The 21281-nt window shown below is 35.7% G+C and overlaps 1 protein-coding gene and 1 long non-coding RNA gene across 2 annotated transcripts; one reads left to right on the forward strand and one right to left on the reverse strand.

Annotated features, from left to right (window-relative positions):
- Positions 1-46: 46 nt before the first annotated feature.
- LOC127418866 (uncharacterized) lies at positions 47-9968 on the reverse strand. The gene is made up of 3 exons (XR_007893558.1): positions 9804-9968; positions 1243-1430; positions 47-242 (listed from the first exon to the last, which is right to left on the reverse strand). It is a non-coding gene; the product is annotated as an uncharacterized LOC127418866 (long non-coding RNA).
- On the forward strand, positions 6304-20222 carry LOC127418820 (peptidase inhibitor 16-like). Its single transcript, XM_051659667.1, has 6 exons — positions 6304-6642; positions 10947-11095; positions 11205-11280; positions 17114-17223; positions 17388-17479; positions 17570-20222. The coding sequence occupies exons 1-6, from the start codon at positions 6487-6489 to the stop codon at positions 17806-17808; spliced, it is 822 nt and encodes a 273-aa protein (XP_051515627.1). The 5' UTR covers positions 6304-6486; the 3' UTR covers positions 17809-20222.
- The last annotated feature ends 1059 nt before the right edge of the window (positions 20223-21281 follow it).

Raw genomic sequence — 21281 nt, forward strand, 5'->3', positions numbered from 1 at the left:
TCAGGACCAACATCTTGATTCAGGATCGCACAGTCTGCAAATCATTCTGTTGCACTCAGTTTCTTTAGACAAAAAGATTAATATAAATAAGTATTTTGAGTGTACAATAGTGTTTGTAAGTACACTAAAATAAAGTCTGAAGCCACTGGATTCCAGTTGGAAGGTCACATCAACCATCTCTGTTTTGGAACATTGGAGAAACCGAGTCATTTTCCTTCAGTCAAAAAGTTCAACAGCGACATCTAGAGGAACATAGAGGAAAAAACTAAATCAAATCACAATTATATCACAGACATCTCTGTGGAGTTAATTGCTGTTTATCTGTTTGCATCTCATTTATGCCTAATTTCACCAGAATTAAAACGATAAAATATTAAATATTAAAAATAATATTACAATTAAAAAATACACTAGCAATTTCCAATTTATATTTAACTTTTATTTTGTTGCACCCATACGTACAGCAGTCATCTGTCAATTTTCATTTTGATTAATACAAAAATGTTTAATGTAAATTCAGGAACATACTAATCCAGCCTTGAGCAAGCATTTTTATGTCATATAAACATTTTAAATGGTGCATGGATGTATAAATAGTACTGAAATTCTATTCATGACACACATCTGTAGGATATTGTTTTTATTCTCAGTGGTAACATCTGTTACAGTGCCAAAATGAGTTCAGTTCTTAGGTCTGTAAGCAAGAACCAATTAGAACTTCTGCACCAGGACTTGCTGGAAAGTTTGGCACAACTTGATGTGCCATAAAGTCACACATTCAAACACAGTGAACAATGCACCACATAAATAATTTCCTTTGTCAAATTTCTGACCTTTCACCAAAACAAAGTCTTTTTTTAATTATTTTTTTATTTTTTTACTAGCCTATATAATCAGTGCTTCGGTGTCAATCAAAGAACCAATATTTGTGGGTCATATCACCAAGCGTTTCACAAGCAAAAGAGAGAACTTAAAAACGTTACAAAAATGTAAGAACACTTTAAAAAAAATGTCAACAGTAAAAAGAGACATTTCTCTTTTTTTACTGTTGACAGTTTTTAAATTGTTTCTAATATGAAATAGCCAACTTAATAAAGGCGGTTTTAATTAAGAACTGAAGAGTGCCTTGGAACCTACTTTCCAAGTTTTTTCCCTATCAAAGAGCATCTTCCATACATCTTTTTGAATTTGTTGAGCAGACTGGAGTTTCTCTTTTGTCAATATTTCAGAAGTATTACATACCCAGCCAACACTGTCAATTGACCATTGTCAATTCATTCTGTGGATGCTTTGGAAGCAAAAATGGGAATCCAGATGGCTTAATGGTGGGAAATCCAAATCTTCAGGGCGGGACCTGCTGGAATCACAGAGGCTCAAGCGTAAGATCTCCCCTCCCAACACATCTGGAACTGCTCTTGGACATTTCCACACTTTAAACAAGAGCAAGGCCAGAGACAATGAGAACATTCCAATATTCACAACAACATTCCAAACTGCACCTATAAGCTACAGCATCGTTTGTTTTAATTACAAAAACACTCTCGTTTTAGGAACAGGTAAAGTAAGTTGAGAAGTGATTAACTTGAAATGTACATTTGCAAATGAAAAAGAAGTATGACATACCAATGTATTATTCATGTGTGAAGAATGCTGGGTAAAATGAGAAGCACTTTCATTTAAAATGCTGTTAATGGGTGATCCTTCAAATAGGGGAACTTTTCTGTCCCATAGGATGATTTTATTTTTATTTTATTTATTTTTTAAATTTCTTTTACCATAAAAAAATATAATAGCTTTTCTTTTCCCATTTTTGAGACTGTTGAAAGGTTTAATTTGCCAGAATATCTAATTACGAATTTTTGACTCTTACCCAACTTTTAAACTTCCACTCTAGTAAATTTATGAAAGGTCTTTTAATCAGGAAAATTCTATTCTATTTCATTTTTTTTTTAAATAAACAATATATTTTTACTGCATTTTAATGAAAACATTTTTTCAAAATAAATATTATACTTGATCATATATATATATATAGATATGCATGATATTAAATATAATATATTATTAAATTATTTGTCTGGAGGTTACTGCTATGGTACATACTGTGCAAAAAATCATGTCTCATAGAATCATGTTAGCCTACTAGCCTACATTTTGGCAAAATAATTTTTACATGGCTCATATGCAAGTAGCTCTAAAAGGTTGTATGTATCATCATGGGCGTGGCAGTTTCTTGGTGAAATGAACACTAGAGGGTCTAAAACAATGACTTTTATTCCCTTTCACACAAATTAAATAAATGTTCTTCAAAAAATTACTGGAAGCATCACTGGAAATCACAGACTGATAAATACATTTGCTTTATATGCAGAACATCTGGCCAAATGGCTTAATTAGGTCAGTAGTCCTAGAAAATAATAAAATCAAACGAATTACCATACTATTATTGCATTCATAAAATATTAGTACTGTACTGCAGGCTATTACAGTAGTAAAGTGTTCCTCCTTGATTGGAACTAAAGAGCAGTTCTCTTAGAAACATACTGATCTACTGTCTACACTAAGCTTAAATTCTTCAGCTACCAACAAAAACCTTGCAGTTTCTTTTTACATTATTCTATTATTATTCATTATAATTTAGAGGACATGCTCTTATCCAAAACAGGGTCTGTCACACCAATTTTCTGGCGTTTGAACCCAGTTCAAAGTTTGCAAGTGCAGATCTTTAGCCACTAATCCCATGGGAACGTATAAAAAAAGAGTTTTCAAAATGTAAAAGGGGTTCAAAACTAAAAAGAGGGTACTATTGGATGTCAGCCATGTGCACTGTTATGGTATTTGGAGTTTAATGTTGAGTAGTTGGTTGCTATGCCTGTACATCTTGCTCCTGGATATGAAAACTGCACAGTGGAGCAGCAAAATGGTTTACGCCTAATTCACCACCCTAAAGCTGAAAGAAAACACACCTGTTTAACACTAGGAGGATAGACCCTTCACTTTCACTATAATGAAAATGCTCTAGTTTATAGAATTTCATATCATAGAGACTATGGGCCCATAAAAAAAAAAATATCACTAAGCAACCACCCAGAACAGCCTAGCAACCACCAACAACACCCTATCAATCACCCATAACATTCTAGCAACCAACCTGAACATCTTAGCAACCACCACCCAGAACACCTGACAACAACCCGGAACACCCTATCAATCACCCATAACACTCTAGCAACCACCCAAAACACCCTAGCAACAACCCACAACACCCATGCAACCACCCAAAAGACTGTAGCAACCACCCAGAACACCCTACAACATCCTATTAATCACCCATAACACTCTAACAACCACCCAAAACACCCTAGCAACCACCTAGAACACCCTAGAAACCACACAGAACACCCAAGCAATCATCCAAAACACCTAATCAATCACCCATAACACTCTAGCAACCACCCAGAACACCCTATCAATCACCCATAACACTCTAGTAACCACCCACAACACCCTATCAATCACCCATAACACTCAAGCAACCACCCAAAACACCCTTGCAACCACCTAGAACACCCTAGTAACCACACAGGACACCCAAGCAATCACCCAAAACACCTAATCAATCACCCATAACACTCTAGCAACCACCCAAAACACCCTAGCAACAGCCCACAACACTCTATCAATCACACATAACACTCTAGCAACCACCCAAAACTCCCTAGTAACCACCCAGAGCACTCCTTTTTCTCAATTGTTTGTCATTTTATTTTATTTCTCACAAATCAGTTGGCTAACGTCTTCCTCAGTGTGTGTCTGGTTTACTAACACAAAAAGTTTATAGGTTTAGTCTGATTGTTCCCTGGTGTGGGCGTTAACTTCCAATTACAGAAATTAGAACACAAAACAAGCACTATCATCTAATTAATCACTTAACAAGCTCATTAATCAATCAGAACATCTGGGTGATCTGACACATCAGGCATCTAGTGCCGTTCAAAAGTCAATCAAACAAAAAGTTTAACACACAGGATTAAATGCAAGTCAATGCAATAATATAAGGCATAAATCCAGTTCATTTTCCCCACAATGTATGGACAAGCGCATATTCAGAACCACTGAAATACCTATCCAATCCTTTTACTTCATTATAAGCTGAATGAAGCCAATCTTGAGGGTGTCCCCTTGTTTTACACCGATTAAAAGGAATATTCCAGGGTTCAATACAAGTTAAGCTCAATCGACAGCATTTGTGGCGTAATGTTGATTACCACAAAAATTTATTTCGACTCGTCCCTCCTTTTCTTTAAAAAAAGCAAAAATCGTGGGTCAAGTGAGACACTTACAATGGAAGTCAATGGGGCCAATTTTTGGAGGGTTTAATTACAGAAATGTGAAGCTTATTATTTTATAAAAGCACTTATATTAATTCTTCTGTTAAATCTTGTGTATTATTAAGCTGTAAAGTTGTTTAAATCATCATTTTTACAGTCATTTTAGGGCTTTAGTGTTTGTTGACATTACATCGTCATGGCAACGAAGTTGTACAATTGGCTATAACTTTACACAGAAAAGGTTAGTAAGTGATTTTATCACTCTAAAATCATGTTTACATGCATCTTGTTTATGTCATGTGGCTATACTTTTAAAAAAGTGTGTATTTTAATGTTCAAAAATTGGCCCCATTTGCTTCCATTGTAAGTGCCTCACTGTATCACAGATTTTTGCTTTTTTAAAAGAAAAGGAGGGACGAGTCAAAATACATTTTTGTGGTAATCAACATTACGCCACAAATGCTGTCAATTGAGCTTAACTTGTATTGAACCCGGAACATTCCTTTAAACCAATTACGTCTGACGTTACTTCCCTGAGTCACAAATCTGAAATTGGCTAAGCGGTAAACTGAACAGGATGATAACTGTCTACGGAAAGCTTTGTGCTTCTGTCTACAGTATAGGCTTTCGAAAGACTGTGGTGCTTTTGATGTCATTTTGCAATAAAATGATTACATCAAGGAAATGAATCATGTTCTGGTTCCTTGTTTCCATGGAAAATTAAATCGATTCCAATCTTGAGTTTAAGGAATCAACAAACTCATATAAATTCTGTACAGATTGTAACTTAATCAGAAAGTCTGATTCATATATTGGGCATTCATATATTCCAATCAAGCTGTGATTTTGCCAAATTACACAAAAAGTTAAATTATTATTTAATTGTGTGTATTTAGGATACATCAAATGCTAGCTGTGAAATTAGCCTTAGCAAGACAAAGGAGGCAGCCAATGTCATTTCCACCACAGAATTCTAACACAAACAGTACAGAACTTGAGATGTGCTGAAAATGACCCTGTGGTGTGACTTTTCATGAAAAAATGACATGGATCTCCTGTGATGCATACATGGGCAGCGCTAGTGGTGGGCTACCTGGGCTTAAGCCCTGAATGCTTTTACCATCTTGTAGTGATTTAAAAAGTACCAATTCAGTCCTCAATTCAGTACGCACGTGCTTTCTTATTAGGCGGCTGCTTTCCAGCACTCATGCGAATGTGAGCGCATGCAAGAAGAGCGCTCGTGACTCGCGATTGTGCTTCTGTCAGTAGTCTGAATAGTCAAAATACCTGTCTTAGTGAGATATTAGAAACTATATTGAGAGTTGGTATCAAAAAATAAAATGTATAACCCTGAAAACAATGAGTAATATGTACAAATGTGCTCGAGGAATTTGTGTTTTTGTGTGAAACTCTTTTATTAAGACATGATGCCATGTATCTCGCAAACTTTGGCAAGTCCAGCAATAATTTTTTTTTTTTTCTCATAGGCATCTATTTTAGCCTATTTACAGCCTGCTATCTTCTAAACAAACTTAAAACGGAAGATGAATTGTCAAACTACGGAAAGCCGAAAGGGACAAACATGCATGGTGTTAAAAGCACGCAACTTCTGACCTTTGAGCGAATCTGAAGCTGAGACAAAGGTTAGTGGGACCTTTTAGTTTAGTAATATTTGTACAACAACAAATCAAAAATTAACTGATTAAAATTTTTTTTGCAGTGTGTTGGATTTAGTTTGTTGGACTGGGTTTGTCAGTCAGCAATGAGTCATTATGAAACTAATGAGGTTAGCAAGCCACGTAATGTGAATGATTGAGCTTGTGGAGTGTGTCTGTGTGCATGTGAGTGATTTGTAATATGACCAAGGGCAGCTTGCCTACAGGATAGAAAAAGTGGGAGTTTCATTCTGGGGTGCTGAAAGGGTCCTGTACTTCTTGGGAAACTGAAGCAGCGACTGAGACACATTCTCAGTTTTTCTCTCCCACTCTGTCTAACTTTTTCTCTGTTTTAAGGGAGATATTGTTACATGCATTAAGAGGCAATTGACAAGGCAAGACCTCTGGGTATGTGACAGGGCAAGACCACAACTGGAGGACTTTTATCCAAACTTTGGCTACATATTTATCCTGAGAAGGGGAGCTGTCACGCAGTTAACATGCACCAGAATGCGGCCCTTCAGTGCGCTGGGCTCATGGTGATTTTCAGTTTAGCGGCTGGTTACCTGACTGAGGAGCAGAAATCAACCATCGTGAACATGCACAACGAACTCCGATCGCAGGTTCATCCCAGCGCTGCCTTCATGCAGAGAGTGGTAAGAGATACATAGATACCTTTTTGGTTTTGGTTTTATTTGACAATAAATGTAAAATGAATCACAACTTATTTGTCAAGGATAACATAAAGTTAAAAACTAGTTTCCAGGGACCTGGGTAGCTCAGCGAGTATTGACGCTGACTACCACCCCTGGAGTCATGAGTTCGAATCCAGGGTGTGCTGAGTGACTCCAGCCAGGTCTCCTAAGCAACCAAATTGGCCCGGTTGCTAGGGAGGGTTGCTAGGGAGGGTAGAGTCACATGGGGTAACCTCCTTGTGCTCGTGATTAGTGGTTCTCGCTCTCAATGGGGCGCATGATAAGTTGTGCGTGGAGCGCGGAGAGTAGCATGAGCCTCCACATGCTGTGAGTCTCTGCGGTGTCATGCACAACGAGCCACATGTTAAGATGTGCGGATTGACGGTCTCAGAAGCGGAGGCAACTGAGACTTGTCCTCCGCCACCAGGATTGAGGTGAGTGACCACGCCACCACGAGGACCTACTAAGTAGTGGGAACTGGGCATTCCAAATTGAAAAAAAAAAAAAAAAAAAAAACTTGTTTCCACTGGTCCTTAATATTACAAAGCATTGATGGCGACTGGTACTCTGACACTGATAGCAATTGACTTTTACATACTATGTCTCCATGTATCAAACATTTTACAAATGCAACACAATAATATATAATACAATAATATATAAGACAATTTGTCTAAAAAACTTTCAGACTAAAACCAACCATATTTGTTATGCACCTGATTTGTGTTGGTAACTTATTCCATTCAAGTACATAATTGAAGCAAGGGATAGTTAAAGGAAACGTTCACTAAAAATTCGGTCATCATTTACGTATTGTCCTAAATCTGTATATATATAAAAAAAACATTTGTGTGTTGAAAAAATAAATAAACCTCAAAACTGTTTTTATTTTACATTCAATAAATACGGCTTTCAAAGAATAAACAAAGGAAATTTAAGTTGTTATTCACCAAAAATCTTGAACTTCACTACAGCTCTTAAATCTCATTCATGATAAGATGGTTTGCAACAGGTCTGACGTTAGTCATACCAAACTGCATTTGTTCTCAAATGTGTCGTAATTGATTGCGAACAGCCAAGGTTCAATATGCAGAAACTTGAATGAGATTCACTGATTTTCAGTGAATAACGGCTTACATTTCAGTCAGTTCCTCAAACAAAGCTATCGTATGCCTAAGGCTGAACAATTTGGACATAAAACTGTAATTGCGATTATTTTGAAAAAAAAATATTGTGATTGCAATTTGAAATGCGATATGATTATTAACATTTTAAGAAAATCCTAGTAACTGTTTCCATTTGACCAAACTTAATGGAAACATCGAGGGGGGTGGGAAACAGATTCACATCATCTTCACATTTTATCTGTTCACTGTGTACCAATTTTGTTGACTTTGTGATAGGTCCATTTTTTGGAGACCAATAGTAAGTTATTAACTTAAGAAATTATTATGGAAATATGTTTTTTATAATATTAACAATAACAACTATTATTATAAAAGAGTACCATTATTTTGGCAGTACACTGAAGACATTTCTGGTTGTGCCTGAGTTGACAATGGCCTATTATTGCAGGGAAATACTCTCATCAGCTCTTCTGTCCACAAAAACCCAGTGTAATGGGGTTACTCTAGATTAAAATAGTAGCTTTTAGCGGCCAAACATATTTGGAATTACACAAATGTGCAATAAGTGAATCTAGAGCGCTGTAAATTTAACGCGCTCAGCTCATTAGCCTCATGCATGCTTTGAGTATTTTTTACATGACTGAGAACTGAGCTGCGCACATACAATACAGTAAGCGCAGCGAGCAGCGCGTGCAGACTATTTATTCATTTAATTCAATTGTAGCCTTTGTGGTTTGATAATCGCACTACATCATATCGAAATGATAAAATGATCTTCAGACCTAGACACACAAATGTTCGCAACAGTTATCGAATTACATAGCAAATAAATTGGAAAAGTCGACGAAAACCAAGAAGGCAGTATTTCAGCAACACTTTGTTTTATAAAAACAAAATTTGGTGTTCATCATTGCAACTATGATCTGAGCATGCATGCCAAGTTAGGTGACAGCGCCACCCACTGGTCAAGAAATCCCCAATATTGACATTTTTGCTTAAAACTTTTGAATAAATTATCCAAAAATCATGATAGAGCTCTCTGTAGATTAGTTGGGATGTAAGGATTACAATAATACTTAAAAAAAAATAAAAAAAAATGCATTTATTATATTATAATATATTTAAAACAATAATTTCATGATCAGACATACTGTCCGTCCACCATTTTGATTTGTATCATAAATTACTCTATCTTGTAAAGACTTTGACGTATTGAAATAAAACTTGGTAAACATTATCGATACCTTGTTCTGAGTATACCTGACCATTTTTGAGACAGCGCCACCTAGTGATTAGCTAGTGCACAGTTGTTTTTTTTTTTTAGGGTTTGTGCTTATTCTGTAAATTTTGTCAGTTTCTCAACAAATTTGGCTCACATAATCTTTACACCACACCGGACTAAAGTTATCACTCTTTTAAAAAAAACTAAAAAACAAAAACCCTTTGGCTGCAGGAGTGACAGCTTTTTGGTATGTCTCTTTGGCATCATCATAGTGTAAAATTTTCATTTTGGAATGAACTATTTTTTTAAGACCATATAACATTGTAGGCCTAGAAACTATAAGGTTTACTGTAAGTGGAACACAGAAAATAACTTTCCGAGGCACATCTGTGTTACGTCTGAGTGTGATTTTTCATCTCTTGGGGACTGCGCTGATGTGTTTATCCTCAGCTTTGGCCTTGAGTTCAGTGTTTGTGTATTGCATATGAATCTGTGGCTACTCTTCAGTCTATACAGTATGAAGAATTCCTTTATGAGGTCATAACAGCTAATTATCTGCTATCAATCACCGAAATGACTTTTCTACTGTCTCATTACATCTGTAAACAACAATTATCACATTAATATTGTGGTAATTATGTCATCATTGCATATTTAGGGACGCAATTAACTTAAGTGACTTTCTCAAAACACAAGGGAGTCTAAATAATCCTGTAAATATGGTTATAGCTACAACATGAAAACCTACGACAAAAATGTAAGATAGCACTCACCATCCAGTTATTTATCCACCAGTATCGATGTTACTTTAACAAGAAGCATTGTTGCAGAATAGCAGTGTGGCTGTGCAAACAGCATACCACATTTTTAACATGTGAGTTAGTCGCATGTGATGCCATTTAATATTAAGTGCAGAACAAAGCTTGTATTATTAAACAAAGACTTTACTAGACACTCCAAAAGGGGGTGATTTTGATTCTGTGAGTGTGTGGATACAGAGAATTCTATTGCGCAATGTGTGTGTCATGCTAAGGAATGTGAACGTTATATGAGACCACTGGAGCATAGGACAACGTGTGTGTGTGTGTGTTTGTGTGTGTGTGTGTGTGTGTTTGTGTGTGTTTTAATAAATCCCCCATGTGGCCTTCCTGTCTTACTTTCTTGTCTTTGTTTTGTGGGTGAAATTCAGAGTGGAAAACCCGCTGTCCCATTTGTGAAATATGCACTGTAAAAATGTTCATAATTTTACCAGAAAAATAATTTAAAGATGCTATAGTAACAAAAAACTGTTACTTGGATAACCTTACCATGTAAGGTGAATATGTATTAATTGAATTTGTTTGTAGTTCCAGTAGGTTGGTTTATTAACATTATATAATTTAATGATATATGCGGTATTGAACTGCAAAATATGACATTGGGTATTTCTGTATTTTTTGCAGTAAATTTCTGGCAACCACACTTACCAGTATTTTACTGTCGTGCAGAACACAACAAAATTAGCAAATAGCAAATAATAGCTGAAAACACAACGGAAGTAAACCGCAAGACAACAAAAGTAAAGCACAACACAACAAACATATCAGAAATTAAATTTCTATAAAAAATACTGTGCATAAAGTGTTCTGGACAGCGAATACTCTTATTTCACATAAACAAAAAATTTTCATCATTTTTTTTTTTGTTTTTGGAAATGTTCATCAACATTTCTAACACGATCATTTTGTTGTGCTGCATCTTAATATTGCTGTGCTGTGCTTTTCCTGTTGTGTTGTGGTGTATTTCCGTGCATTTTCAATTTTTGTTTAGTTGTGTTGTGCATCCCTGGCCCAAAGCAAATTGTTCATCTGTCACAAAAGTAACAACAGCACAAGGAAGCCGTTGATGAAAGCTGCTCTTGTCTCTGTTTGATTGAGGTGTGGGATGAGAAACTGCGTTTGGAGGCGGAAGCATATGCATCAAAATGTATCTGGAAACACAACCCTCGACTTAAGGAGCTTTCTATGGGAGAAAATCTCTTTGCCAGCACTGGACCATTTAATGCAACCAACGCAATGCTGGACTGGTATGACAATTGTCTTCATTAATTAAAAATATAAATGAGGATAGGTGGATGCCAGTGATTTGTGAAACTGAGGCACTGCATTCCAGTTAACTTATTTCTTTGCTTACAGGTTTGGAGAGCATGTGGATTATGACTATGAAAACAATGTCTGTCCTGAAGAAACAATGTGTGGCCATTACGCTCAGGTGAGCAATTGCTGCAGTGAAATTTTTTTATTTCATTAATGCTGTTTCCAAACAGTAGGTGTATGATTGTTTGTCATTACTTGTCCCAACTGCATCATTGTGTTTCATCAAAGCTCTTGTGATGGTCTGGTTTTGTGGATCTTCAAGTGAATTATAGTAAGAGTGGTACTTGCAGTGTGAGAATTATACAAATTACATTTAGGGTGATCACAATTTTGAGGAAATTTCTATAGGCTAGGTAATTATTATGGTCACAAATTGGTTCATCTTGCACAGCTAAAATTGACTTTTACCACCCCTAGCACAGTAAGAAAAAGAAATGTGTTATTTTAGACTTTATAAACAAAACATTAAAGTTCTTCTTTATAAATGAGCTGTATGTAAATTTACAACCCCAATTCCGGAAAAGCTGGGACAGTGTGAAAAATGCTAGTAAAAACAAAAATGAGTGATTTGTAAATTATATTCCCCCTTTGCTATATTGAAAGCTCTACAACTACACATTATATGATGTTTTACCTTGTGAATTTCATTGTTTTTTGGAAAATGTACAGTAATTTCAAATCAGATGATTGCAACACTCTCCAAGTTGGGACAGTCAAGTGTTTACCACTGTGAAACATCACCATTTCTTCTAATAACACTTATTAAGCATTTAGGCACTGAAGACACAAGTTTGTTAAGTTTAGAAAGTGGAATTTTCCTCCATTCATCCATTATGCAGGTCTTCAGCTGCACAATTGTACGGGGTCTTCATAATGCACCACACATTCTCAATTGGAGACAGGTCAGGACTGCAGGCAGGCCAATCTAGCACCCGCACTCTCTGCTTACACAGCCTTGCACATGAACAGTATGTGGTTTGAAGTTGTCCTGCTGGACATTGCAGGGACATCCCTAGAAAAGACAGTGCTGGATGGCAGTATATGTTGCTCCAAAATTTTTACATATCTGTCTGCATTCATGGTGTTCTCACAGATGTCTGATTTACCCATGCCATGGGCACTGACACACCCCTGGCCCATACAGACACTGGCTTTTGGACCTGATGCTGATAACAGCTTGGATGGTCCTTTTCCTCTTTGGCCCGGATAACACAACGGCTGTGTTTTTCAAAAACTTTTTGAAATGTGGACTCTTCGGACCAAAAAACACAGTTCCACTGTTCTACTTTCCATCTCAGATGAGACAGAGTCCAGAGAAGTCAGCAGCACTTCTGGATAGTGTTGATGTATGGCTTCTGCTTTGCATAGTAAAGTCTTAACTTGCATCTGTGGATGCAGCGGTGAATGGTGTTGACTAACAAAGGTTTACTAAAGTTATCCCAAGCCCATGTACATGATATTCATTACAGATGAATGATGTTTTTTAAGACAGTGATGTCTGATGGATCAGAGATCATGTGCGTTCAGAAGTGGTTTTCGTCTTGCCCTTTACACTGAGATTTGACCAGATTTCTTGAATCTTTTAACTATATTGTGCACTGTAGAGGGTGAAATGCCCAAAATCCTTCCCATTTGTATTTGGGGAACATTGTTCTCAAAGTGCGGGATTATTTGCTGAAGCATCTGTTGGCAAATTGACAAGTCTTGAATGATCCTTGCTCTTGAAGGACTATGCTGTTTTTGGAGACTCCTTATATACTATGACACGATTGCCTCACCTGTTTAACATCTCCTGTTTCACATCACCTTGTTATTTCAACTTGTCAAATTGTTATTAGTCATAAATTGCCCCATCTCAACTTTTTGGATTGTGCTGCAATCATCTGATTTGTAATTACTGTACATTTTCAAAAAACAATGAAATTCACAAGGTAAAACATCATATAATGTGTAGTTGTAGAGCTTTCAATATAGCAAAGGGGGAATATAATTTACAAATCACTCATTTTTGTTTTTATTAGCATTTATCATACTGTCCCAACTTTTTCGGAATTGGGGTTGTATAATAAAGAGATAAATAATGACTATACTTTTGTCCCTATGTGTCGTCCACTGATCTATAATAATTTAATAATGTATTATTATTATTATTATGAAAACGCTCGAGCGGGCTACTGTTGCTATGAGTGAATTGAGTTTGCAAGCATCTGTAAAATATGCACACTGGGTAACTTTTAATCTACATTTTGTGATAACTGAAATATATGAAACCGCATTAGACATGTTCCTTTTGTAATGTAGATAGGCTAGGCTAAACTAATCTTTTTTCTTTTTTTTTTCAATCATTGTGATATATAATGTATAATGTATAGTATATTGTCAATACTTACCATTTTTAAAAGTAGCATCCAAACTAAGCCTCCTCTACTGCTGCTATGGTTTCTAGCGTGATTCTGCTAGTCGAGATGTTTAAAAACGCAGCTGATGCGGACCTTATGTAATATGAAGGCCAGACTGATCAAACATTCTGATACAACTTTTGATTAGCCTATAAATCTATAATACATAATGACAAAACTGTGTTTTGTCGATGTATCTTCCAAGTCTGAGCCTAACGGAAAATGTTTGAGCGGTCTACTGTTGCTAGGGTTAGCCTACTAGCGTGAATTCTGTTCGTGAGCATCTATTTGCCGTCAGGTGAAAAAATGCATTCAGACTACTTTTAATACAAATTCTGTGGAACTGAGGACATTGTTTGAACATACAGTTAACATTGTCCTTATGTAATATGTGTAATAAAAGGCTGGCAGAGGCTACTAGCGACAGTATAAATAGCAACAAAAAGAATCTTCTACGAAGTGTGTTAGATGCTATTTACACCCCTAATTATATACTAAAATACAGTATTATTGCATTTATTTAAAGTCCCACAGACACCCTACACCAACACCAACCCCTAAACCTAACCCTAACCTTCCCTTACAAAAATTGACCATGGTTTCACTTCAGTAACTACAGTATAACCATGGTATTTTCTAGTAAAATCATAGTAACCACAAAATTAAACATGCTGACTATATTAACAGTCGTACCATCATGGTGAATTGCATTAAAACTTCAGCTTCCGCCAAAAAAACATGGTTACTACACACTGTAAAAAAATGTCATTTTCTGTCACAACACAACAAATTACTGTGAAAAAAGAAATTGGTATGATCACACTGCATTATGGGAAAATGTTTCATTTGACGTCACCATTACAGTGTTTAGTGTCCCCTTTGAATGGGACCTTGTCTTATTTATTTCTAATTAGTTTTCTCCCAGTTGTTGCAAGTGTGTTTAAGAATGCAAATTATTGTACTGTGATAGATGGAGAAAATTAGTCAATTTAGGGGTTGGCATTATTGTATTGTCTAAACTATATGATGCCTATGTGTGTAAAGGAATAGTATCATATTAAATGAACAATGAGTTCAATGCTAATGTCTATGATATGATTGGTTTAATATCTCATGAACTTTTATTAAAAAAAACTGTCAACCAGGCACACAGATATCAACACTCAGAATACAACTCTCAACTATGGTGACAATTAACAATTTATTGGTCCTGTTCAATGTGAAGTCACAGTATATGCTTGTTTTAATTGTAATAAATTGTAGAAATATTACTGTAAAATATGTCGTGAAAGTCATGCAACTAGTAGCCAGGAATTTATTGTAAACTCACACTACATTTTTTTACAGTGCAATATTACTATAGTAAAACCATGGTTAATTTAATCTGGATCAAACCTTTCTCTCAGCTCCCCGACCTATACCATGACCAAATCACTGTGAGGAAATCAATCTTTATATTCATTTTTATTTATTAATGTATTGAAAGGGGAGACATTATAGGAAAAAAGGGGAAAAAAGGCAGATTCAAACCCCGGTCATCCGTACAGAAAAAGCATTTCTACACAGTTATTACAAACTACGCCACTGAAGTAACACTAGGCGTGCAGTTTGTCTTCAATTTCTGTGTTTCCACCAGACTATTATAGTGCAAATTGCGGTGCTGTGTGGCAGGTGCTATTTATATGGCGTCATTTTTATTTCACCAGAACTTGAATTTGAAAAAGCCTCCAAATACATGATCTTGAAAAAAGACTGGGTGTAATTTGATGTTTTATTATTTAAGTGGTGGATTCAGGTCGTGAAATTCAGGTCTCGATATTCAGGTTGTTGAATACGAGTTGAAAAATTCAGATGGCAAAATTCGAGGATGACATCCAGGAATGCAAGGAAGAGCAAACGAACGTCAATGTAATCCATCATTCTCTTGGACAATTGCAAAGTGATGGAAAATGAATTAATGAATATTTACAGTATATTATACATATATAGCAGTAAATATATAGCCTACATTTTTAATAATGTGCTAAACGGGGGGCCTGGGTAGCTCAGCGAGTACTGACGCTGACTACCAACCCTGGAGTGTGTGTGTGTGTGATTGTTAATACTTAAAAGAAAATGTGAAGAAAAAGCCATAGGTCTGTATTATTTCACTTATTTACAGTAAGAACAAGAGGTATCTATACCTGATTCATATTACCTTGGATGTAATGATTAAACACACTCTGTTGTTCTCTGAAAGCAGATAAATTAATTTATAATATATATATATATATATATATATATATATATATATATATATATATATATAGTTATATATAGTTATATAAATGTTCAACCATTTTTGATCTCCCAAACGTTTAACAAACGTATAGAAATATATCTTTTTATTTTTAGATTTATTATGTAATACTTTATTAAATATTTTTTTTGCAGACTTGCAGTTAAAATGAGGTAGTTTGGTTATTCGTTTCCACTGGTAAATGTCCATTGCCCCATATGATTATGAAATAAGGTTCTTGATGAAGCTTGAAAAACTTGGAAAGATCCAATTTACTGATTAAGTTGATCTTTTCTTCAAAACACATTAATGAAACTTTATAATAAGTATCCCTAAAGTATACCTTTTTGTGATTTCACAATGTTTTTGTCACAGTTGTTTAAAATTAATTTTGAGCTGTTTCCATCGCTTTGCAATTGTCCAAGTGAATGATGGATTACATCGACGTTCGTTTGCTCTTCCTTGCATTCCCAGATGTCACCCAAAAATGAAAATTCTCTCATCATTTACTCACCCTCATGCCATTCCAGATGTGTGACTTTCTTTCTTCAAAAAGAAAATCTCAGCTCTGTAGGTCCATACAATGGAAGTGAATGGTCATCAGCCCTATGTAGCTCCAAAAATCACATAAAGGAAACATAGAAGTAATCCATGAAATATCAGTGGTTAAATCCATGTCTTCAGAAGTGATATGATAGGTGTGGGTGAGATACAGAACAATATTTAAGTCCTTTTTTACTATAAATCTCCACTTTCACTTTCACATCCACATTCTTCTTCTTTAGTTTTCGGAGATTCACATTCACATCACCATCTACTGAGCAGGAAGGAGAATTTATAGAAAAAAAAAAACTTAGATATTTGTCTGTTTCTCACCCACACCTACCATATCTTCAGAAGCAATATAATAGGTGTGGGTGAGAAACAGATCAAAATTTAAGTCCTTTTTTTTTTTTTTTTTTTTCTCTAGATCTCCACTTTCATTTTTACATCTGAAAGTCACATGTGGTGCCTGTTTAGTTTCACTGTCACATCTGAAAGTTAAAGTAGAGATTTAGAGTAAAAAAATCACAAAGGAAAGATAAGAGAATTTTCATTTTTGGGTGAACTATCCCTTTAAGACCACCCTCTTCAGACTCCCTATAATAGACTCTCCACAACACCTTGGGCATATTTGTGTGGTCTTTTTTTCATACAGTAGGACTGCCTCTGGCTATTGCAGATGGTGATGATAATTTTCTCTGTTGCTGTTGTTGTTGTTGTTGTTATAGATGGTGTGGGCGAAAAGCAATAAAGTTGGCTGTGCTACTTATTTATGTAACACTATTAAGGGTCTGAGTATTGAAAATAGCACTCTGCTTGTCTGCAATTACTTCCCTCAGTAAGTGTTTCAATAATCAATATATTCAAGATATAATAATCTATCTATCTATCTGTCCATCCGTCCATCAATCTATCTATCTGTGTCTGTCTGTCTCTCTGTCAAGCCAAAAACGTTATCTTCAACATTTCAAATAATAATAATCAAATATACCGTTTTTTCAGAGGAAATTTTGTGGGACAAAGACCATATGAGTCTGGAGAAGCATGCTCAAAGTGTCCAGACAACTTACCAGTTTGTGAGGAGAAGATCTGTGGTAATGTAGCCTTACATGATTTTATAGATATTCACACATTTAATTACAAACCAATCCTTAGACGATCCTCAAACTATCTCTTCCTCACAGTGGCTGAGAACTTGTTTTCATCGGAGGAGGCAGTGTCTGAGGACACAGAACATTCGACTGTCTCACCTGAGGATCTGCTCACTACAAAGCAGCACACCACTGCTCCTGTAGAGCCCACAAAGGTGCACAGGAGAATGGATGAGTCAAGTGTGGAAAGAGAGATGGCTGGATCAGAGATACAGAAAGCCTCTGCCCCTCTTCTGCTGGTCGTCTGGCTGCTGGCAGCTCTCATTTTGTGAGGGTTTGGAATAAATTAAATCCTTCTGCACCTGACATACAAAACAGAGTGTTGTGACATACACTTAAACACAAAACAAACATACAATGTTTTCAAGGTGTGTTCCCAGTTTAAAGGTGAAGTATGTATTCTCTGCGCCACTATCGGCTCCAATTGAAAAACAAGACTGCTTTCAAATGGGTTTACAGAAAACATCCCCCATATCCGGTTGGACAAACAGTTAGTTCTGCCCCAAACTAATGCCATTCAGCCAATATTGTTATATCAAGCTGCTTGAGATGCTCGAACAAACAGAGCAATGTTTTGATAGCGTCACAGAACCACAGTATGACTTTCTTTCTTCTGCTGAACTCAAATGAAGATTTTTTAAAGAATATCTCAGCTCTGTTGGTCCATACAATGCAAGTGAATGTTAGTGATGGCAGCTTTCGAAACACTGCTTCATAAAGCTTCTAAACCTTTTCAAATCATTTGTTTCGAACCAATGCTTCGGAGCGCGTATCAAACTGGCCAAGTCACGTGATTTCAGCAAACGAGGCTTCGTTACGTCATACAGTTCCTAAACAGTTTCTAAATGTTTTGCGGTTACGCTAAGGGGCGTTGATCCTACAGTGAAACACCGAATCAGTGTTAAATGCAGGTTGTATCTGTTCTCGAGTCAGTTCAGCAATAACTTAGGTTGATAAAATCAGAACGTTTCAAAGAAGAGTTGCTGATTTGAATTCAGTCATTTTAATTTCCCTGTCGATCACCTTGTGGTTGTGTTCCCAAAGGAAAGAAAACCAAAATGTTGTGTTTGTGAGAAAGAAATTTAAGAGATACATTGAGATTTTGTAACATTTAAAGCATTTTACAAAAGGTGAATCTGGAATTTCAACTATTGTACACGATAACACGTTTTTTTTACTTAGTACACCCAAATATGAAGCGCTAGAATGCTGCATAGAGTAGTGGTTAACGTAAATGTTATCCACACGACTCCAGTGGTTTAATCCATGTCTTCTGAAGCGATATGATAGGTGTGGGTGAGAAACACGTCAATATTTAAGTCCTTTTTTACTATAAATCTCCACTGTCATTTCCACATTCTTCTTCTTGTGTTTTTGGCGATTCACATTCTTTATGCATATCGCCTCCTACTGGGCAGGAAAGACAATTTGTAGTAAAAAAAAAAAAAAAAACTTAAATATTGACCTGTTTCTCACCCACACCTGTCATGTCACTTCAGAAGACATGGATTGAACCACTTTCGTGCTGCCTTTATGTGCTTTTTGGGCCTCCAAAGTTTTGGTCAACATTCATTTGCATTGTACGGACCTACAGATCTGAAATATTCATCTAAAAATCTTCATTTGTGTTCTGCAGAAGAAAGAAAGTCATACACATCTGGGATAGCGTGAGGGTGAGTAAATGATGAGAGAATTTTCATTTTTGGGTGAACTATCCCTTTAAAAGACAAATGGGATGCCTAATAAGTTTTTGAGGTTGCCTTAAATATTCTTTTTTTTTTTTTTTTTTTTTTTTTTTAAACCTTGTACAAGATTGTGTATCTTTAGTGATATTGCTCTTGCCTGACATTTGTCTTTAGAGATGCACAACAGACCCTGAATTTTCTTAACTCATTATCTACAAAGACAGGAACATGGACGGAAATGGCACTAATACATATGCAAAACACACCAGAAACTCAAGACACAAATCATACAGGGAGGTGTTTGAGATTTGGTCTTATTAGCCAGATAACTCAAAGCATATACAACTGAGTTTTCCTCACATGCTTAGGGTCAAATTCCTATTGGTTTCTCTTTAAATTTAACCTCTCTTTTAATTCAACATCAGCTTTTTAGTTAAATGAAGCCCTGGATAAAATCTTTTCTTATGGTTTTTAGATAATCTCATGCACGTGGCCATTTTCAGATCATCTATTCATCTCAATGTTTTCAAGTTTACTGTAAGGGAAATGCGTTTTGCCTCATTATTTTCATAGCTTGAATTTATACTGTTTGTGTAGCATTTGATGCAGCAGACATAATGCTTTTGCATGACAATCATGCTTCTATATATATATATATATATATATATATATATATATATATATATATATATATATATATATATATATATATCGCTTTATAGTTAATAATTGAATAACTATTACATTTGTACAAAGCAAGATCAGTTGTATCCCTTGCAAATGTCCTGAATATGACATGTATTGAATGTATATTTATCTGTTTACTTTGTAGTTGTGTTAAATTCAACGGCTTGAGGAAAAAATGTGAAGGGAAAAACTGGAATAGAAAAGCGTAATTGAACTGGAATGTTTCCAGTCCTGGTTTATTTAAGGATTTATTCATTAGGATAACAGACCTGAATGATGAACGCTGAATGATATTATAAATAATATGAATATTATGCCCCTGTCCCTGTGTTGGTCATTGGTCAAAATCTAAGATTAAATGTCCACTGTTTATCCTTATTATTTTGTCTGTCAGAACATTTACGCAGTAACATTGTTCTCATGTTTACACTTGGTATGATAGATCACTGATCGTTAATAAAAGTTAATGATCATTTCCATTATTTTTCTGGGATAAAAGTCTGTGCTTAATAAATACATAATCATTCACAGAGAATTTTAAGTGCTGCTGCTGATTTTGGACTCAATGTACATACAATACACCACTAGATGGCATTATGACTCAATTCAACTGTTTACATCTCTGTTTTCAGAGGACAAATTTGTAAATGTGGATTTTGTTTCAACAGACCCCCATTAAAATCATAATTGATTTTGTATTTTATTTTAACCCTATTAGCTTTGAGGCCATCTATATGCTGGTGAACTTTAAAAGTATAAACAAAATACATATTTACCAGATGTGCACATTTAAAATTTAGTCTTGAAAAACTAAAACCAGGAATAGGCTTCCTGAAGAGAGCTATCTGTTAACATCTCCAATTATCTCACATGCTGCAGCAGTTAAACAAACAAACAAAATGCTAATTTGAAAATGCAGTAAATTAAGTGTCTCTCAGCAAATAGTGAAGAATGACCCAATTTAATCATTTCTATTCATTCAGAGTAATAGGATTAAAATGCTTCGACAAATATTCAAAGTGGCAATCAGGACTAGAAATCTCCTTATAACATCAGCACTGTGAGCAGGCCTGATTAGCATTTACACAAAGAACAAAGCAAATGTCAACATATCACAGAGAATCTCTGGAGTAGCTGCTCAACGCATCACAAAAACGATGGGATTACATCCATCAATTGGTTTATTCATGAAACATCACTTGAACTTTTTCATCGTTATTTCTCATGTGAATCCGTCCCCAGTGTAGTGCTGTCGACAGTTCACTCAGGCAAGCCGAAGATGACTTGACTTTCTGACGCACGACCTAACAAACAAATTTAATTGCAAAAGCAAATATGACAAGCTATTGGTTCTGCTGGGTTTCTTTAAGTAA

Source organism: Myxocyprinus asiaticus, chromosome 28 (genome assembly GCF_019703515.2).
Source record: "Myxocyprinus asiaticus isolate MX2 ecotype Aquarium Trade chromosome 28, UBuf_Myxa_2, whole genome shotgun sequence".
Taxonomy (NCBI): domain Eukaryota; kingdom Metazoa; phylum Chordata; class Actinopteri; order Cypriniformes; family Catostomidae; genus Myxocyprinus; species Myxocyprinus asiaticus.

Coding starts and splice junctions, on each gene's coding strand:
- LOC127418820 (XM_051659667.1), top strand. CDS start 6,487: ATGCACCAGAATGCGGCCCTTCAGTGCGCTGGGCTCATGGTGATTTTC. Junction 17,224..17,387: donor GTCTGCAATTACTTCCCTCA/GTAAGTGTTTCA, acceptor CCGTTTTTTCAG/AGGAAATTTTGTGGGACAAA. Junction 17,480..17,569: donor TTGTGAGGAGAAGATCTGTG/GTAATGTAGCCT, acceptor TCTTCCTCACAG/TGGCTGAGAACTTGTTTTCA.